A 20,374-nucleotide genomic window follows, 5' to 3' on the forward strand; every position below is an offset into this window, starting at 1 on the left:
ATATTAAGCCTTACATTGTCATAGATAATTTCAAAAAAATTGAATAAAAGTTATCATACGCTGTGTGGGGTGTATTTCCATTAATTTTTCCTCCAAAATAATGGAAACACCTGATATGAAAATAGATATTGTAAAGAGTGTATGATGTATTTATGAACATGCACTGATATATATTTTTGTTTGTTTCTTGAGAACACTACCGTGTAGGAAAGACTTTAAAAGCTGATGTTCATTTGGCCATGATATAAAAGGTATATGAAGAAAATATTCGGCAAGTCTGAATTTTTAAAAATTCAATTCCTTGATGCTCGTTTAATAGGAGCATCGGTTACTAAAACTGCTGATTTGTTTAATGTATTCAGAACAACGCTGTCGGGAAAAAAAAAAACACATTACTTATTAGGGTCATCCGGAAAGTTATTTCATCTACCCATGTGTATTGGGTCTGTAAATTGCGTTTATTCTCTGGTCGAATTGCTTACTTTGCTGGACGAAAAACCCCGGGTTCCGGGAAAAGTCGGTCTCTACGCCTGAGACGGACTAACCCAGCCGGGGAGTGAAAAAATCCTATAAAAATTCCTCGCGTCATCAATGGGATTCGAACCCGGGCCTTTTCCACACTTTTAATGGACGGTGACGATAACACTGTGCTATTCACACAAACCAACTGCTGAAAGTGATGTCTGTACGGAAAGACACTTTCCATAGACACAGATAATCACATTATCATCCTGAACGGGGTTAAATCTAACACTGATTACCTGTTCATTTTGGGCAACCAGGGTAATCTTATGGTGCAAACAGTTTCCCACAAACAGTACTAAGTTTCAAGATCGCAATGCTCCAGTACACAAGCCAGATGCGTCCATTCTTGGTTTGAGGAACATGAAACTGAGGTTAAGTATCTCCCATGACGTGCACACTCAACAGATGTAAACGTTATTGAGCCACTGTGGGCATATTTGGAGAGAAGAGTGAGAAGCAGATTTACTCCACCTTCATCATTCAAGGGGCTTGAAACGTTCCTCCATGAAGAATGGTCCAATGGTCCTCTTAAGACAGTTCATAATTTATTTGAATCTATTGAACGCAGAATATAAACTGTTTTAACAGCGAACAGTGGCCTAACACTACATTAGTGCATCCCTGTAACTCCTATTACAGATGTGTCCATTATTTTGTCCACTAGTATTTATGTATGTGTATATATATATATATATATATATTTGGCAGATACAGAAAAAGTTTGCTTAATTGCATCATTGAGCCATGATATGTACTTGCTAATACTGTACTTTTATCCTGTAAGCTGCGGGAATGAAATCTGCGTTCAAGATTATCCTTGAGTTTTTTTTTTTTTTTTTTTTTTTCCCCGCTTACCTCTTTCAGAGAAGAAGCCGTTTGAACTAATGTCTTTAACATGAGTCCTGATGCAGTCTGCGGTGTCTGATTTTCGACATATCCTCATCTGAAGAGAAAAGAAAAACAACCCACAAAAATCTGCTAAAGGGGGCCGCTACAGGGACAGTCGTGATGGTTTAGGCAAACACAATGGACACTGCATGTATGGGATTTTCAGATCGAAAAAGCGACTGCTCTGGGATATAGAGACAAAATATTTGACGGTTTCTATTAGTATGATTTTAATTAAATCTGGAAAAGCTGCAAAAATCTCTTCAAGAAGCCCAATTATAAAATTTCATGAAAATCCCTATGCGAACGGTCGAATTATTACAGGCGGACGGACAGAAGACAACAGGAGCATTGCATACATACTGGTGCGCAAAACTTAAGGATCAGTCAGATTTTCACCTGTAACTTCTCATAGGAGTGACCTGGATATGGAAAAAGCATACCAAAGGAACCTCCTGAGGTACAGAAATGATGAAGGAAACAACAACGGAAACAAAATGGTACAGAGGGACTTTATTCAAAAATAGCAACATAGCACTGGCTGCCATGATACAGATGAATCACTGCCAAAGGTGGAACGAAGGGAAGAGGTGGTCCTCAGTAGGAGATATGGCCACCTCTAATGTTGATGCACCGCCTGTCCATATTTAGAACAATGTTGTTGATAAGTTCTTGCAGTAACATCGTCCATTCCTCTGTCAGCGCCATCTTCAGCTGGTGAACATTTTCTGGTGGGCGTGGACGTGCCTCTATGCGTCTCCACAGAGCATCCCATACGTGTTCGATGGGATTTAGATCGGCGGAAATCGGGAAGACCAATCCATAGGAGCAATGTCCTCACTTTCCGAAACCATATCACAGCTGCAGTGGGATGGGGTGTGGCGTTATCATCCATAAACACGAACTCAAGGCCAATGGCACCTCGGAACAGACGCACAGGGGGAAGGATTACATCAGTACAGTATCGCCTTCCAGTATCTGGAATTGTGTACGTCCAACCAAGATAACGCCTCGCCAGACGAGAACACCTCGAACGCCATATCGATTCCTTTCAGTGATGTTTGTGGGGTGATACCGTGTGCCAACCTCTCGCCGATTAGCTAATGTCCGGAATCGCTGCTGAGACTGAATCTACTCTCATCAGAAAGAGTACCTTAATAAAGATTTTGTGGTTGTAACTTTTAGAAATAGTGGTGGTCCTTAAGTTTTGCACAGGAGTGTATATGCTAACGCACCTAAAAATGAGAAAATTGCGCTTGTAAGTTGCTGAAAATACATCATTGCACCTGGATAACAACTGCCCCTATTACTTGTCAGTCACGATTGTATGGACTGCCATTTGGTCTCACGAGAAAGCTGACCAATATCATATATTGAGATTCATGCATAATAGAAAGAAAATAAAAATGATATGCTGTACTTTAAGTTCTTCTTCGTTATTTCTCTCGTCACTGTCTTATCTACCGTTGCCAACATCAGAGATCACAAAAATACCATCTCGTGTGTCATCTCTTTTTGAAATGTTAGACTTCTTTCGTTACTACAGTAAGAGTCCATTCCCACGTGCACTTGATCCACCGCCACGAATAAAACCTTTGGCCCCCTCATGTAGTCTGTTGGAATCAGCTTACAACTAAGAGGTGTCGTCCATTGAGCAAACTGCTGCGCTCGGGTATACTGCAATCTGCTTTCTTATGCTCCTTTATATTTCAAAGTACACTTACATAAATGTAAGTCTCACGAACGTTAGCCGATCTCCGCTGCAGTATCCTGTGAAGAATGCAGACTTTGTGAAAGGCCACAATGTTTGCCTTATTATTTTGTGTTTTTACCAGTACCTGGACAACGCGACGCTGTCACCCCTCTGGCTAGTGGACCAACCCACTGCTAGGCAGGTATATAGGTACACTGCATTCACGTAGAGGTAATCGATGCCAGTAGGGATAAACGTCGTGAGTTAACAGACTTTGAATGAGGGATGATAGTGGGTGTCTGACGCATGGTTGGTTTGGATTTTATTGGCGCATTAGTAACTAAGGCTATAATGCGCCAAGCCCACCCGACGCATGAGTCGCTTTACCGCGGAAGTGGTACAGAAATTGTACGACCCCCGTTCGACAGTATCAAGGATATACCATTTCCAGATGAACATCTCATCGTGGACAGCGCTGTGGGCGGAGAAAGGTGGTGGATGAACGTGGCCACAACGACTGTCTCGCATTGGTTCAGCCAACCAGAGAGCGACAGTGGCACAAATCACCGCCAACTTCAACAAGGGGGGGGGGTGCCAGAAACATCTCCACCAAGATCATCAGGTGATCATTAGCCAAAATAGGTTATGGGAGCCGCAGACCCACCAGAGTCCCATTGCTAACACCACGACACAGGACTCTACGCCTCAACTGGGCGAAAGAACATCGGCACTTGGATGATTGAAGACGGATCTCCTGGTGCGATGAGTCCCGTTTCCATTTATTTCGAGCGGACGGAGGATATCTGGCGGGAACCGCACGAGGCTATGTACCCGTCATATCAACAAGGAACTTCAATACATTGGTCTTGAACTAAATGCCGAAAAATCTGTCCTGATGATGCTTACAAATGTATTCGAATACAATTAGCATTTTGGACTTCATGGAACTTTATCCCGCTTGAGTAGTGTATGTTGTGTTCGTGTCTAACGGCACCAGGAGTTTCCCCATCTCCACGTTGCTTTCATTGTGGGTGTAATAGTTCACTCTAAAGGACAGAGATTTAAAAGTGTATGGATTTTGTAAGTGTAGTGTTATGTACCGTTGTTCCTCTGGCCATTTAGCCGCAAGACCCCTGCTGGAACCCAACGTTGTCCACACCATGCCTTGTGGAGGCATGGTGTGGATAACGTTGGGTTCCAGCAAGTAATTTTAAGTTTTCACTGTGGCATGGCCTGCCACCTAATTTCCTATGATTTAAGTGGCAAGTATCTAAAATAAAATAAAAATAAATAAATAAAATAAATAAAAAAATTTAAAAAATAATAATTTAACAGCATTGAAAAGTAGTCGCCGAAAGGTTAGGCCGAGAGGAGTTTTCGTATGCAGTTGGAATTTTGACAATTTTTTAACATGTTAAAATTTTGTGTGGGGCGTTCGCTGGTGTTTAGGCAGAGTAGGGGGGGAGACTGAAGACAGGGTGGAAAAGTCAGAAATATGGAGTCAATAGGGAAAGCGAGCCCAGATCAGTGGGGCTTGCCCATTCCCCATCAGAAGGGAAGGAGGGGAGGAGACAAGAGGACCGTCACATTCCCCCTCTCCGGGGATTAGGGGAGGAGGGTGGGCCAGGCAAGGGAGCCGGCTCAGAGCGCCAGTAAGGCATTAATGCATTGTGATTGCATTTAGTCAGTTTAGTTGATCGTCGTATCTGGGACAGTTTCTCGACCGTGGTTTCTCAGTGTCCAATCCTTGTATTTGTCATTCACGGGATCAGATTCCCGTCCGAGAATAATTAGTCCGATCAGCTGGGTGTCAGTGCATGCTTTTTGGTTTAGTCTTGTTATTCATGTGCAGAGCACCAACAGGTCTACTTATTAAGGGTGTCGTTGCATATTTGATCATATTCTTTCATCCTGGTGGGGTAAGCAGTCAGAAGGGTTGTTGGTAGCGGGTCGCTAGTTAGTTGGAGTTGAATCTTTGGAGTGCTACGAGAATAGCTGTTTGTTACTGTTGATGTGGTGTGTGGTCTACTTTTCGGTTCAGATTGGTTTTCTTTTTATGGCGGAGGCAGCGGTAGAGTCCTGCGTCTCGTAAAGAGGTCCTGGGCAAATCTGGAAAAGGCGTTATAAGTTTCCATACACTTTAACTCTAATTCCAGGAGGTGGTGTTACAACTCCTGGAATTAGGGTTAAAATGTATCCTTGAAATGAGCAGGCAACGTAGATCCTTGAAATGAGCAGGCAGCGTAGATTCTCGAAGAGTGGACAGGAATACATGAGATGTTCCCAGGACTCCAGGAGGCCGCAGGAGCAGAGTGGGTTGTCTGTTAATCCAAAGGTGATTACTTTCCCTCCTGATAGCACCGTGCCCTGTCAGGAGGTACGTGGTAAATAGCTCCGGGGAGAACTAGGATGCCGAGTTAGGGAAGGTTTTCTGGATGTCTGGTAGGAATTTTCTTGTGATGGCTCCCTACAGGAGGCAGTCCAGCGTTATTGCCAGACCTGCTGCAGGTGAGCGATGAGTCGGAGTTTTTCAGCTGGTAGGTTGTCTGTCAGGTCCAGTGTATGGTTACAGAAAGTGATTGATCTTTCTTTGGCAAGATTATACAGCATGCCATAACGGATAGCTTTCAGATCCAGGGAAGATAACTTCAGCTAGGACCTGGAGGGCATACGCACTAACCGTGCTGCAGGCCCGGGTGATGGTTAGCTGGGTAGATCGTTGAATAGTCTCCAGTTTTCTGTGGTTAACTGAGGTAGTAACTCTTCGGAACCATATAGGTGCAGCGTACGTGATTACTGGTATGAAAGCCACTTTGTAGAAAAGGGATAGGGCTCTCTTTTTAAGTCCCCAGTCTCTTCTTGCTACTCTGGTCGCCTGTGCCGTGTACTTTTTGATTTTCTTTTGCATGTGGGAAAGGTGTGGTTGGAAGGTAAGATTCCAGTCAAAGTACATGTCAATGGTCACAACAGTAGGATATGGAGCAATGAAAATCCTCATGTTCTTCAAATATCATATTAGTCAGTTTATACCTCGCCACAAACGCAACAATGTATTAGACCACCATTCATAACTAATTTATACTGTTGAGCTAATATATATATATATTATACATACACCGGTGCTCAAAAAGCTAAGGAATGAACCCTAAAACATGGATACGTATTTTAAATATAAATAGAACTGCATAACATATTTTAAATATAATCAGAAATAAAACTACACTACATAATCCCCATTTATAAAACAAGACAACCTCCGTGTGACCACATAAGCAAGTTACGCACATGCTATTAGAACATACAAATCAAGAAAACAACCTATTTTCCTGAACGTCTGTATTTCGCGTTTATTGCTATCGATTTCGAGATAACCATTAGTGGAAATGTCACGAAGACACCGTTTGGCTGATTCCCTGAGGTGGACAGCAATAGGGAGAACGGAGGCAGGACAAAGTAAAGCCGAAGTGACCAAGGGGCTAAATGTGACTCGCAGCGTTGCCAGTTCAAAAACAAGAAAAGGTTCTCTCGAACACATGCCATCTCCACGCAAGATGACCGTTATCTGGCCATAACTGCGAGGGTTCACGGAGAATTCCCAAAGGGAATTCTTGCCTCAGAGCGTGCTGGATCTATAGGAGGAGTTGTGTCCAGACATACTCTACGAATGACTGCAGTTCTTTGACTGCATATCGCACGGAATGACCATTCAGATAACCAAATAACAATCCAATACAATACCTGGGATGTTTTAGGAAGGAGAGTTTTCAATTGCAGTCCGCTCCCACAAAAACTTCACTGAACTTCCGTCAGTCCTTATGCAAGAATTCGAACTGATACCTCCACCATCAAGTACCAGTCTCTTATTCGATATGAGAAGTCGCTTTCATCCCCTATAGCTAATCAAAAAAAAAAAAAAAAAAATAACTCATTCAGCTTAAAGGCGAGTAAGGCTTCTCGAGTTGATAGGAATATATACACATGCCGACGAAGCCAGGTGGTATCGTCAATATGTGTCATGACACTCCGGACACTCTATTGCGATTTAATTTCTATAGTTCATGTGTTCATTATGTGAACTTGGATAGCGAAGATGAATCCTCCAGTCTCGAGGATGATCATTCAGCTCGTGGGCCTTGTACTGGACTCCATTTTATCGATGTGGTTTTGATAGATGCCATTGTAGTGTTTGCCATGGATTGTCGTCTTTACCCATCTTTTTAGCTTCGTTTGTTCCTTATGGGCAAAAATTATACGTATACATCATAGCCGACCCGACAGAGACCAGAAGGAAGAATAAATAAATATTAAAAAATAATAAATAAATAAGTACATGCCGATAGAACCCTGTGGAAAAAGTAGTATGAAAGATAAAATCAAAGAAATCTAAGAGATGGGACAAAACAAGAAAAAAGACTTCCTTCTGGTCTCTATCGGGTCGGCTTGATGTACACGTATACTTTTTACGTGTACATCATAACAGAAACAGAGACCTGGCTTTTTGCGGTGGCTCCTACGATTTTCGCTGCCCGCCCCCAGACGAAGTAGTTAAAGTCCTAGGACCCACAGCTTTAGGCACTTACAATAATTATGTTTTATATTAATTGCATTTTATTTCAGGCAATTTGTTTTTTATCATACAGGTTTTCTCAGTTCTTCCATGGTTATTACACTTGATAGCTCAACTCCCCTACCAAATACACAAATGCACTGATAATTACCTTTTTGTTAATTTTTCTACGTTTACCGTAGTACCCCGGATCCATAACCCAGTCTTATATATATTTTATATATATATTTTTTTATATTTTTTAATTTCTCATTCCTGTTTACTAAGACTTTCAGTAATTTCATTGCATCTTTATCGTTTTTATGTGTATTGTGTGTGTATATATATATATATATATATATATTAAAGGGGCTTCAAATTTAAATATGGCCGGGGGTTTTTTTTATCCTTAATTTGGCCTTGCTTGTACATCGTTGGGAGACTGGTGATCGGCCTGTATTTCGCCGGGTTTCTTGTATCTTGGTCCTTCATATATGTGATTCCTTGAGTAAGAAAATCTGCGATTGTCTCTGGGTGCCTTATCATTCAGGTGAACTGCTCTGCTAGTTTGTATGTGGAAGTGAGCTTCTTGTACGAGTAATTGTGAACGTTATCTATTCTGGGGCTCGTCACTTGTGGGCCTTCCTGATCGACTGTTGTACCTCTTCCCCCCGAATCTCCTATTCTCTCATTTCTTATACGTGCTTGGTTTATTCCGTTCAAGTTCTATCCAGGGAGCATGGCCTTTATAGTTAACTTCATTGCTCCAAAGGTTTCTCCAGAACTCCTCAAGTACCTTCTGGTTGGGGGGAGGGGTCTGTTACCCTTCTCTTCTTGTCCGATTTTTCTGTAAAAAGGTTCTGTGGTTTTCATCAAATGTCCTGTTTGTTTTTTTCTGGGCACAGCAAAATCTCTTACTGAGTGCCAGCAGTTTCTGCTTGAGGGTGTCAAGATATCCTTCGATCCTCTGATTATAGGTCTTGTATTCGCTGTGGATATTGTCTTCCTTGAGAATAGCCTTCACTTTTCTGATCACCTTTTTTCTTCTGTTACCCCGTTGGTATTGGATCATTTGGCCTTCCTTCACTCTTATCACTTCTGTCTCCTGCTGTGGCCTTCTTTCCCAAGCTGGTGGTTCCTTCTCTTTGCGTTTTGTGTTATGTTGTTCTCTGGTTTCTTTTCCGTTCATCCTAGTAGCTGTTACAGTAGCACAGTAAATGACTGTGCGGATGGTGTTTAATGTTATTTCGTTGTTGATGAGATAATCTGGTATTATTCACTTATTGAGGTAGTCTGTGACTTTCCACAGGATTCCGTTGGGTCTCTGCTTCGATATGGCGTGGGATCTATTCCCTCGAGTTCTATTGGAGCTTCGTTTCACTCTTCTTCTATTCTGGATATTGCGATCGCGTCTGTTTTCACTTCAGCTACTGCAGGTTGTGGTTCTTGTACTTGATGTTCCTCCTCTAGTTCCGGTTCCGTCTTCGTTGTTGTTTTCAGTTGGTCGCTCACATCCTGCTTGATTTTTTCCACGCTTGCAGTAGCTATCAGGTTCTACTTGATGACTGTCCATTTCTGGTCGATGAAATGGACAGTCCATACTTGATGACTGTCCATTTCTGATTCGATGACCTGAACCTGAGTATGATGTTCGATGACCTGAACAACGAATAGCACACGGGAATCGTTCCAGCCACTTAGCATGTAGTTTATTTCTGTACTTTGTATCTATCTAGTTAGTTAATAAATAAATAAATATTAATTTATTACAAATACAGCAAGCCCATCACAGCACTAGGCTAGGGAAAAAAATCCAGTACAAAGGAGACAAATATAAAAACAAACACATAGCATATTTTATATATACATTAACAATGAATATGAATTATAATGATCAAAAATGCATATTGCAGAACATCACATTTGGCTCTCGGATGCAGTTACTGGGTTGCTGCAGGCAGGCAGCTGTTTTTATTTGCATGTCTGTATCTAACTTCGTTACTTCGTAGTATGCTCGCAGGATGAACGTATTTATTTCAATGCTCCACTTCGTGGGTTGGCTTCTTCTTCCCTCCCGGGTGGTCGGTAGCGCAGATGTTTTGGTTTTTTTTCCGTTTATTTACACACCCAAATATTATGTACAATCTCAAGAAACATATACAATAATTTATATACAATTTTATGTACATTCTCATTCTTATATATAATTATCCTTGCACTATATATACAGTATATATGTATACTGTATATATTATGTTCAAACTACAGTAGAGGAAACACAGTACAAAACATATGTGTGTGTGTGTGTGTGTGTCCTGGTATCAAGGGTGGCCTCTAGGCATAGCCCATCTCCAACTAGTGGATCTGTATTGAATGTAGGACCTCTGCACAGGAGCAGCCAACGCCTGGGCAGCTGCTACCTGGTACCTGGTACCCCTCCCCAGGCACGAGTAGCCGGGTCTGGGTTTTTTTGTCATCTTACATGCCAAAAAAACGCACAAAATCCCGCACCCACTGGAGGTAGTGCAAAAACAGTAGGTACCAGCAGTCCCGCTCCCAGGCTGCCCAGGCTTTTAAAGAACCCTGCAGTTTTCAAGTTTTCAATAGCATTGTGTATATCAATTACCCTATTAACGTTAACATTAAGAAGAAAATAGACTATTAACATTGATTACACAATTTACATCCCAGGGAGGTTTACCAGTGTCTCTGATTGCCAGTTCCAGCAACAGAATTTGAGAATTAATTACAGTCCTTGTTGCAACAATATTAATTGTTACAAATCCAATGGTTGCATGTATTTTTGTTTAATACAATCGTAAAGAATGTCCAGTAGTCTAACTGTTCAGGAAATATATAATCTGATTTAATTTCTTCCCTAGTAGAATCTGAGTTGGTAGGGTAGGGCTATAGAAGTTCCTCAAGGCGACTTCCATGTAGTGAGTTCACATAGTTTTCCTGAGCTTTAGGCAGGAGAGGAAGTTCCCAGCATGCACTGAAGCACTCGCAGTAGCTTTGAGCGTTCTTGCAGAAGTTTTCCTAAAAATGTAGTTATCAATTTTCAGTCAGGAAGCAGGAATTCGAATTTTTTGTGTCACTTGGAAGAGAAAGGGTCTACTTTTCGTTTCCTGTTGCGTTGATGACTTATCTTCCGCTATGTTCTTCCCAAAACTAAGTTAATCTGGATCATTAAGACTCCGTAGTAGGGTTTCTAGCCGCAAGTCTTTTCTTGAAAACTGCCGCAGAGAACTCTTGAAATATATCGAAGAAATCAGAATTTTCAATGAGCAAATATACCTTATTTTCTGAGAGATTATTTATTTTACTCAGCAGTACCTGTCTTTCATTCAGATAATCATTGCATTCAAATAGAACGTGCTGCCATGTCTCAGGTGCACCGCAGTGACGCAGATGAGCAGGACTCTCTTCCATTTGGCTGTGTTGGATGCTCTTGCCCTTCAGCTGTAGTAGTCACACATGAGACAGCACCACTGTCGTCCGCAGCACTGTCTCCGATTTTTCGAACTGACTCCTCTGCCTCAATATTCCTACAACTCATCTTCATCCAGCTATGGAGGTGGACCCCGTTTATCTTTGACATCCAGTGATGGGTGGTAATTATGGAACTACACAAGATGGCGCCACTCTCTGCCTCGGCCATCACTTCAATCATAACCATAACCATAAGCAAGGGAGCTTCAGTGAAGCGACTTTCGTGATTTTTTTTTTTTTATTGCGGTGGGATATGAACTATTTCCATGATATTGGTGGTCCGGCATCGTAACTACTGGACTAATTGCACCCATTATTATTATTATTATTACAATGCACTGCCTATTTATCATTTCAGTTTTATAACCTATTAATGAAATAATTGTAACTGATATTGACCTCACGAGCACTGTGCTGTCCAGGCATGAGACTATGATCTCAAATTTAATAAATAAATAAATAAATTTTTCCATTATTTATGCATTATACATTAATACACATTAAAGCCGGCGCATCACGAAAGTTTTGTCACAATATAATAAAAGAGTGTTAATTTATTTAGATGACGTAAAATAACAATATATATATATCAAAGAAAATATGTTTCGTAACTAATTTCTTTACCCGATAGGTTCCCAGACTCTCCACGGTACAAGTCAATTGCGCGTCTCTGCCTATAGCAACTGTAACGTTGTTTATGGCTTCGGAGAACTCAGGCTCGTCTTCTGTTAGCAACTCTGCAAAATAACACAGAGGAAAAAAAAATTAATAAGTAACATGATAAAAACAAATGCAACTTGCTCTTTAATCTCATATTGTTCATAAAAGTGCACATTAAACTCATGGTGTATGAAGAAAAGAAATCTATTTACAATATTGGTGGAAACCGAGATTTATTGCTAACTACGCGATCTTCCTAAATCCAGAAGCACAGTTATCAAACGTTTTCTTTTTGTGCTTTTGCCGAACCCGATCTTTTAAATAATTTTTTTAGAATAAACCAGTTAATTAAATTTTACATCTCGTATAAGCCCAATAATCGTAGATATTAATCCATAACGTTCTACTGGATGTAAAATTGAAATTAAATTCTGATACGTCGATTTTGAGTAAATTATGTAATTTTTTACAGAAAAAAAATAATGGTGATTTTTTTATCTTTGCATAATTTAATGCAAACGTAAAATATCTAAAAAATAAAAGATAAAAACGTATTCGCCCACTTTTCTAAACATTTAACAAAATAAGCTGCATCTATACTGCTGTTCGGTTCCGTTTAATACCGATTTTAAAACCAAAATGCCACCAGATCCACCACCCAATCACGCTCATTACAAACGGTGAGCAACTTATGATTGATTCATAACACGTTACTGATTCTCAGCACTGAAGGTTTTTCATACTGACAAACTGGTCAGTATAACCCGCTGCAACAATTATTAAGTTCGACAATTAGGAGATGATATTTGATATTTTTGAGCATATACAATATGCTAGCAGAGAAAAAAAAAAAGTGAAAAATGTTAATAAAAATTCAAAATGGCTTCTTTATGCCCCGCGCGCCTACTTATGTAACTTCACGTGGTGCGCTTATTAAAAGGTCTAGTATGTGAAACGTCACAAATAAATAATTGTGCAAATAAATAATTGTCTACCAGGACTGCAACGTACTCGGTATTTTTCTAGTTCCACAGAACATCGTTTGAAGGACGCTACACTGAACGAAAGCTACCCGGTTTGAAAATCGAATCAAATAGGTTCACGCTGTTGACGTGCGGCTGTTCCATAACTATTATCACCTAAACGCCTAGAGGTTGATTTTAATCTTTTCTTTATACATTTTATGATATTAAGTACTCGTTTTATTGGGCAAAACCCAATGAATTTCACCGAATTACCCAGATTTATGTCATAAACCTCACAGTAAAATGCGTACACGTTATTTTTGTCGATAAATTGTTTCATTTTCCATTATGCAAAACACGGCTCTGATTTAAATCTAACGACAATCGCCAGAAAGATCAACAGTCATCATTAAAGCACCCATTTCCATAAGTCTTTTACAGTCGCAACAAAAGTAAGCAATAAAAGTCACTAATAATTGAAAATTTCCATCTCATTTCGCTCCGTCCAAACAGATAATGGCCAGCGGATGCATATACGTAAACTCGCGCATAAAACAGGCGAAAGGTACCATCAAAAATTAAATGATTTACAAAACCATTAACGCTGCAGCGAAGGCCCATTGTATATGTTGGTTAAGCCTGTGACCAACTTCAACGGATGAATGCGGTAGTACAGAATAGAAAGAAAGATAAGAGCTGTGCTGTGATAGTGCAAAATGCGAAATGATGGAAGTTTTAAGTGGAGTACCAACCAGTTTTAAAGAGAGAATTTGATGTAAATATTCGGGATGTGTTCCTCATTTATGCACATTTATTATAAATGGCAAACTGGGCTTCCGATACAGTTTAGAATATTTTGTATATTGGAAAGCTGATTACTTGAAAGTATGATTGAAACGCAAAATGGATGAAGTTTGTTGGCTCAATCTACATGTTGCCTGGTACGTAAACAACTATGTAAGAAGGAGTTCGTTCTTCAATTTAACGCTGCATCAAAAACAGAGGCGTTTCTCCTTGCCGAAAGAAAAATACTTCTTAAACATATGACGAATACTAAGAGTTACCATTAAGCTTCTGATAAATAATTAAATAAATATCGAGCACACAACCGGCGTAATGAAACCGCCTTAAAACTAAAATGCTAAAACTATTTCACTGCCCCGTGAAGTATTTATCGGGTGAAATCTAAAGGGAGCGAAGGATAAGGAAAATTCCTTGACTGAATTTATCCATTAAACAGGAAAAAAAGGGAGAGAGTTTTCCAATGACGACAAAGACTAATAACCAAACGCCCGTTTTCTTCAGTTCGTTGCAATTTACACTTTTAATCATACAACGCTATACAAATATCACAATTATTATTATTATTCACAATCCGGCATGAAGCAATTTAGATTTAACATTCCATACCAGCACTACCAGGCTTGTTCTACCAGCGGTCAAGGAACACTCCTAGTAGATTCAATTGACACAGAGGTTATCACAGTTGATAACCCATTTTTTCACGAAACCCTGAAGCACCATGCGGGCTATCATGTTCATTCGATAGAATGAAACATCACCTCTAGCAACACTGGAAATCATCTGATAATGTCAGTAATTGACCGGGCTTCTAGTAAATTACGAACATTAACGGACGTCCCTCCAGCCAATTTCGCAACAAATCATTCCGTCTTTACAAATAGGGGGACCGCGCTCGTGATCATTACCTTGATTGTTACATCCATCACAAGAAATACTCCAAGATGCATGCCTGCCTGCCTGCATGTATCTGAAGAGGCTCAAATGCACGTGTCTGTGTCGACTTACAGATTCCTATGAAGATGGTACGTCACCCCAGAGGACGACATTCACATAAGTTGTCATCTGTAAATGAATTCTTTTGCTGGCGTTTGTTAAGAGATTCTTTTAACAAATAAATCACACGTGAAGTTCGTCTACTCTGTCTAGGGAGGCTCTTCTTTTCTAAAAACTGTCATTAAATGGAATCCTTAATTTTTCCTATTAGCGACGCAAAGCACATTTGTCTCGGTGCAATTTATATTCGAATTTATTTTTGCCGCTTTCTTTGACTCAGATCGGTTATTTCCTATAAACGTTTCGTGCATTGGATATTCAGTACATGCTAATGGGAAGCTGTAATATCCACTTGGCATTCTAAAGAGGAAAAAAATAATTTTATGTAGTGCGTTCTTCTTGCTCCATGTGACCACCCGATGTATAATGGGATTTCTGGCCGGTTAAGTAACCGATGTTGGATTCCTGTTTTTGACGTATTTTAAATTCAAACATGTAAATGTCGAATTCAGTCATTCTTCCTTTTCTTTCTCTCGTTGCATTCCATTGTGAAATCTAATTACTTCTTTCAAAGTTTCTCTTCGTCGCTTCACTTCTGGTAAGCGCAGCGCAAATAGAAAGCAGTTTTGTGATTAGCATCTTTTGCAGAAAAGATGCATGTCAACACGACCAGAACAACTGAATTGTACGCATGCATTTATGCCTATTCTTCCTTGCAGACTACTGCAATTTGAACACTTTTCCAGCATATTCGGTTCAAGAATTTCCCATTTACATTTCGAAACAGGAATGTTTATTTTAAAAGATCCGGGTTTTTTTAATGTTTACTGTAGCTTATTTAATAAATATTACATAATTATATTACTTCGTTTTCGTGTTGTACCACAAAATATAATAATATTCTTGTCTCGTATCTTTCTTTTTTTTTTTCCCTCTTGTAAATTCCTGCCTATATGGACGTTCCGGAACATAAATAGAATTTATTTAATTATAGGCGAGGATAGCATAGTTTTAGCATGCTGCCCCCACAACCGACCGACTAAGTCATCCACGAAGCGAAAAAAATGGGATTTTTCATCCCCCAAAAGGTTAATCCACTACAGGCTTCTCCACTTGTCAGCAGTAGTCTTTTATTGCCTGATGCCAAGTTTCTCCGTCCGGCTTTATCCTTTTTACCACTTAACGTAGCACCTTAATTTTTTCTAAGGTAGGGTTGTCGGCCCTACACTAAACCCGCAACTTGAAGGACTTGGGGACTTGATTTCAGACTTCCCTGGCTCTGGAAAGATTGCCTTCACTACGGCTTACGGGATCTTTCTTCCTGGAAGGAGAAAACTATTTAAAAAGTCAGAAATTGAAAGGCCCCTAACCCTCGAATACTCTAACAGCATCGGGCTCAGAAGAAAATAAGAGTTGGAAAAGAGAGGTCACATAGAAAAGATAAAAGAAAAGGGTCTAACTCAAAGTCAGTGGAAAAAGAAAATGCACTCAGCTAAGGGACCAAGGGGAAAGCCACTTCCCTTGCCCTCAAGATGATAGCACCCTTTGACTCTGTTGGTCTGCAGGTCCTTATTCAATATACTCGGACCACTCCACCATATTTGGTGTGATCCACTATCCGCCACCCAGGGAAAGCTCACTCTACAGGTTACAGGATCCTCCGAGAATACGTCAAAAGGCAAATAAAACCAATAGCTTTGATAGAAGAATTGTTTAAAGCAGAGGGAAATTATAATGCTACCATGCGAATTATTCCGGTTGGCGTATTTCACCATTAGGACGGGGTTGGTCCATTTTAAATATCTTTCGGATCTCTGTTCTGAAGACGCCGCTGATTCTTTATAAGTTCAAGAAAAATTTAATACTTACGATATAGTTTCTCATGATAAGTGCACCAAAGTGAAAATCTGGCAGACAACGCATTGCACTGATTTCAAACACCATGGTTGAAATCATAATGAGAAATATACGTAAATAGTTTGGTCAAAAATTGTTACTTCAAATTATCAAGAATGGGAAGGGTTTCGTTTTGACATTATCGTTTAAATTCGAAAAAAGAGACTTCAATTATTCCATTACTTCTTTATTTCCTATTAGCTTAATGATAAATGTACACGCAATCTACGTACTGCATTACACTGGATGTCTGATAACCGTAATGCCTATACTGCAACTGGGATTTCTATTCACGCTGAATGGATTTTTTTAAAGAGCTTGGTTTCTCAACGAAGGCGCGGACTCTTAAGAGCACGCAAAGTTAGTTGAGACTAAACTACGTCAAGTTTTACTTTCAGAACTTGTTTACTGCATCGCTCTATCGAGTCATCGATAAGAAATACGCCTTATCCCCGAGACTTTGCTATTTTTATTGCCTTCGGTACACAGTATGCTATTAATTGCATCAGAATATTCCGAAGAAAGTGTCTAATACAAAGTTTCCCAATTAATTAAAGGTGTTACGCGCGCCACCTGCGCGGATAAAAATTTCTTCTTCGCTGACCTTGCGAAAGACTTCGTTGCATTAGAAAGGAGATATTAGACTAAGATTTTTTGTTTAGTCACTCTTGTACTCCAATAAAGGTAACTCTGTAACTGTTTCAGTAAAGGAGTTCACTTTCTTTATACAGAATTCAATTGAGCGAACTGCACTGAGCAACAACTTATGAGTTCTGATAGAAAAGGAAAATTATTTTCAAGGTGTCCGTCTGTAAACTGTGTCCGTTATTTCTGCACAGTAGTCTGAAGATCATGAAAAATTAAATATACTTAAAGTAAGTTTTCTGTTTATATTCGGGGCCGACAACGTAAAGTGTGAGAAGTTCACAAAATATAGAGATAACAAGAACGTCTCCATATTTATCAGTATATAAATAAATGCTTGTAGGTGTGTATCCTTTCCATTGACAACTCGGCTACGGCAGTCTTTGCAGTGTATATTTTGATAAGTTTTTCGTGATTGACCATGAAGTATGAATACAGACAATGACATACAAACTAGAACAATAAGGTTTATAAAAAGGACATAACTTTATATCTTTTTAATAAACCTTTTATTAAATGTGTCGTTCGTTGCCAAGTGCATGTGATTATAGGCAATTAGTTATCAATCAGAAATAACGTTTAATGCTTTGTTCTATTCATAATAGAGTATTAATCTTTACTGCAAGTAAACGACTAGCTAAAATCGCAAATTAAAAAGTATAAATCCTCCTCAGACTAATAAAAAAATCCTTAAAATTTACATTTGAACATCCTAGTCTTTCTGATCAAAGTGGTGATTATCCAGAAATAAAAACCAGCTATAGTCGCCCATCATAACTTCATTCCGCCTTCCTTGGTACCTCTTCACCACTGACTCTGTGCCTTCGCGGGAAGCACCGTAGTTATAATCGCCGTCCTCGCCACAATGGGTGGAAAAGGCCTGGGTTCGAATCCCATCAAAAAGGCAAGGAACTGTCATGGCCCTTTTCACTCCGTAGCTAGTGGGTTAGTCGGGCTCAAGAGTGAATGGCAAGCTTTTCTCCCGGAAACCCGGGTTTTTCGTTCAGCAAACAGGTAAATCGACAAGGGGATATACACAATTTATAGACATAATACACATGGGCATATAAGTTAGTTCTTGGATGACCCTTATGCGATATTTGTTTCCTTGGTGGAATCTCTCCAGTGAAATCTCTGCTCTTCACAAACATCATCCAAATTCGGTATAAAAAATCTTGAGAGTGTAAATAATAGATCTTGATTCACGGCGCATCAGTAGTCAGGTGGGCAGGAGCAGCAGTGCGTAGCACACAATCTTGATTAGACCGGGGTTCGAGCCCGTGACCACCAAATACGGAGGATGCGGAAAGGTCAGCGAATGACCACCGCATATCCCCGGAGCAATATGGCCTTAGTTGCTAATGCTCCTAAAAACCAAATAACAACAACATCTTGATTCACATTCGGCATCCCATTTTTCTATAATTTTCAATCAATTTGCCAATTAGTTCTTTGTAATTTTCATTCTTAATGTTACCGAGAAAGCTATTTATTATAAGCGAACAAATGCAAGGAATTTCGCTCAGCAACAGTCTGAATTTTGTTTTCTATTTTCTTTCCATTTCTTGTGAAGTGAACATCTGCTGAGCTTGCCAACAAATATGTATCTTTCACATTTGCATCAGACAATAGCGAAACAAATATTGTATATGCTTGAGGATCCAATGATTTATCAAATCGTTTGACTTGTACCAGCTTGATATGGAGTAATTGCTAGCATGACTTTGTTTCTTGGAATCAAGGAAATCTTTATCACATTGTGTGCGCCAGGATGAAACTCAAATCTCGCTAATTTTATCTTCTCTGTGTAGTGCTGATCTCTTTCCCTGCTGTCTGAGAGGTAGAGAAAGCAAGGGAACTCACCATGCAAATTCGGAAGAAACTCCCAACATCATGAAGTAGCCACAGACATCCCGTTTACACCGGGAGCGCCTTCGGTCTTCTTTCAAAACTGTATTATGAAACTTATTACGAAACTTTTACTCGAACGTTTTCTGAAAACACCACTCTTCTGGATTGCGAATAATGCCAGTTTCCTCGAAAAGGCCAACCAAAAAAAAAAAAAAAAAAGCGCAAGGATTCTGCAACAGTGAATAATTGATGTCCCTTCTGTATGTGGAAGCTCGGATTCTTGCTTATATATACAGGGTGATTCACTACCAGTGTGACAAACTTGCAGGAGGTGTAGGGGGCACAAGGACGAATCGGAATCACATAGCATTGCAGGGTCCGAAATGTCTTCGTCATGCGGTAGAGGACGTTGAACGGGAGGTCGCGTGAACAGTGATCCCGCTGGAAGTCAGCATTTGCGAACCGGTTCCCGAGGCAGTAGGATGGACGAGTATTCAAACATTGAACTGGCCGACATGCACCTCGCATATGGAGCTGCGGACTGTAACGGGCGCGCCGCTCTGCGCTTGTACCAAGAACGTTTCCCGCACAGGCGTACTCCTCATCATACGATTTTCGCACGTGTGCACAGAAGGTTACGTGAGACAGGTTGTTTCACGAGAGGTGCCATGAATCGAGAGCGAACGACGAGGACGCCAGACAATGAGGAGAATGTCCTACGTCTTACAGAAAGCAATCCGAGTACGAGTACTCGAGCGATAGGCCAACAATTGGGTATTTCCCAATCCACTGTATGGAGGATACTGTCAACAAACCAAATGAGTTCATATCATCTGCAACGCGTCCAATCATTGGAGCCTGCGGACTATCCACTCCGAAGGACTTTTGCTACTTGGTTTCTCCAACAGAAACGGTTCGCAAATGCTGACTTCCAGCGGGATCGCTGTTCACACGACCTCCCGTTCAACGTCCTCTACCGCATGACGAAGACATTTCGCACCCTGCAATGCTATGTGATTCCGATTCGTCTTTGTGCCCCCTACACCGCCTGCAAGTTTGTCGCACTGGTAGTGATTCACCCTGTATATATATATATATATATATATATCACGGAGAGAGACTCCTTCTTCATAGAAAGGATTGTACACAGAGGATATCAGTTATTCTGCTATGCGGAAGACTTTGTGGAGTTTCCTATCAGATTGATGGGACTATCGTCGAGGAGTCTTGACACCTGCAGATCCCGTATTAGGAGTGACTGATAAAACTTCCATCGAGATGATGGAACTGTTAGACGGGAACTTCAACAATTTGCTGATCCTGATCTGAGGATGGTATTCCATGGGACTAATTGATCTTATGACGGAAGATAATTATCTCCACTTCCCTTTACTGTTTTACTTTTATTCTCCTATT

The 20,374-nt window shown here is 40.2% G+C and overlaps 1 protein-coding gene across 2 annotated transcripts in view; it reads right to left on the reverse strand.

The window, feature by feature from the left end:
- Positions 1-20,374, reverse strand: part of LOC150081783 (lachesin-like) — a 466,088-nt gene that overhangs the window by 121,363 nt on the left and 324,351 nt on the right. For both annotated transcript variants that reach the window (XM_090379659.1, XM_090379658.1), the window contains exon 3: positions 11,769-11,881. In XM_090379659.1, the coding sequence (XP_090235785.1) occupies positions 11,769-11,881 (113 nt within the window). The remainder of the gene's footprint in view (positions 1-11,768; positions 11,882-20,374) is intronic.

Source organism: Mastigoproctus giganteus, chromosome 8 (assembly GCF_048544385.1).
Source record: "Mastigoproctus giganteus isolate SK-2022 chromosome 8, ASM4854438v1, whole genome shotgun sequence".
NCBI classification, from domain to species: domain Eukaryota; kingdom Metazoa; phylum Arthropoda; class Arachnida; order Uropygi; family Thelyphonidae; genus Mastigoproctus; species Mastigoproctus giganteus.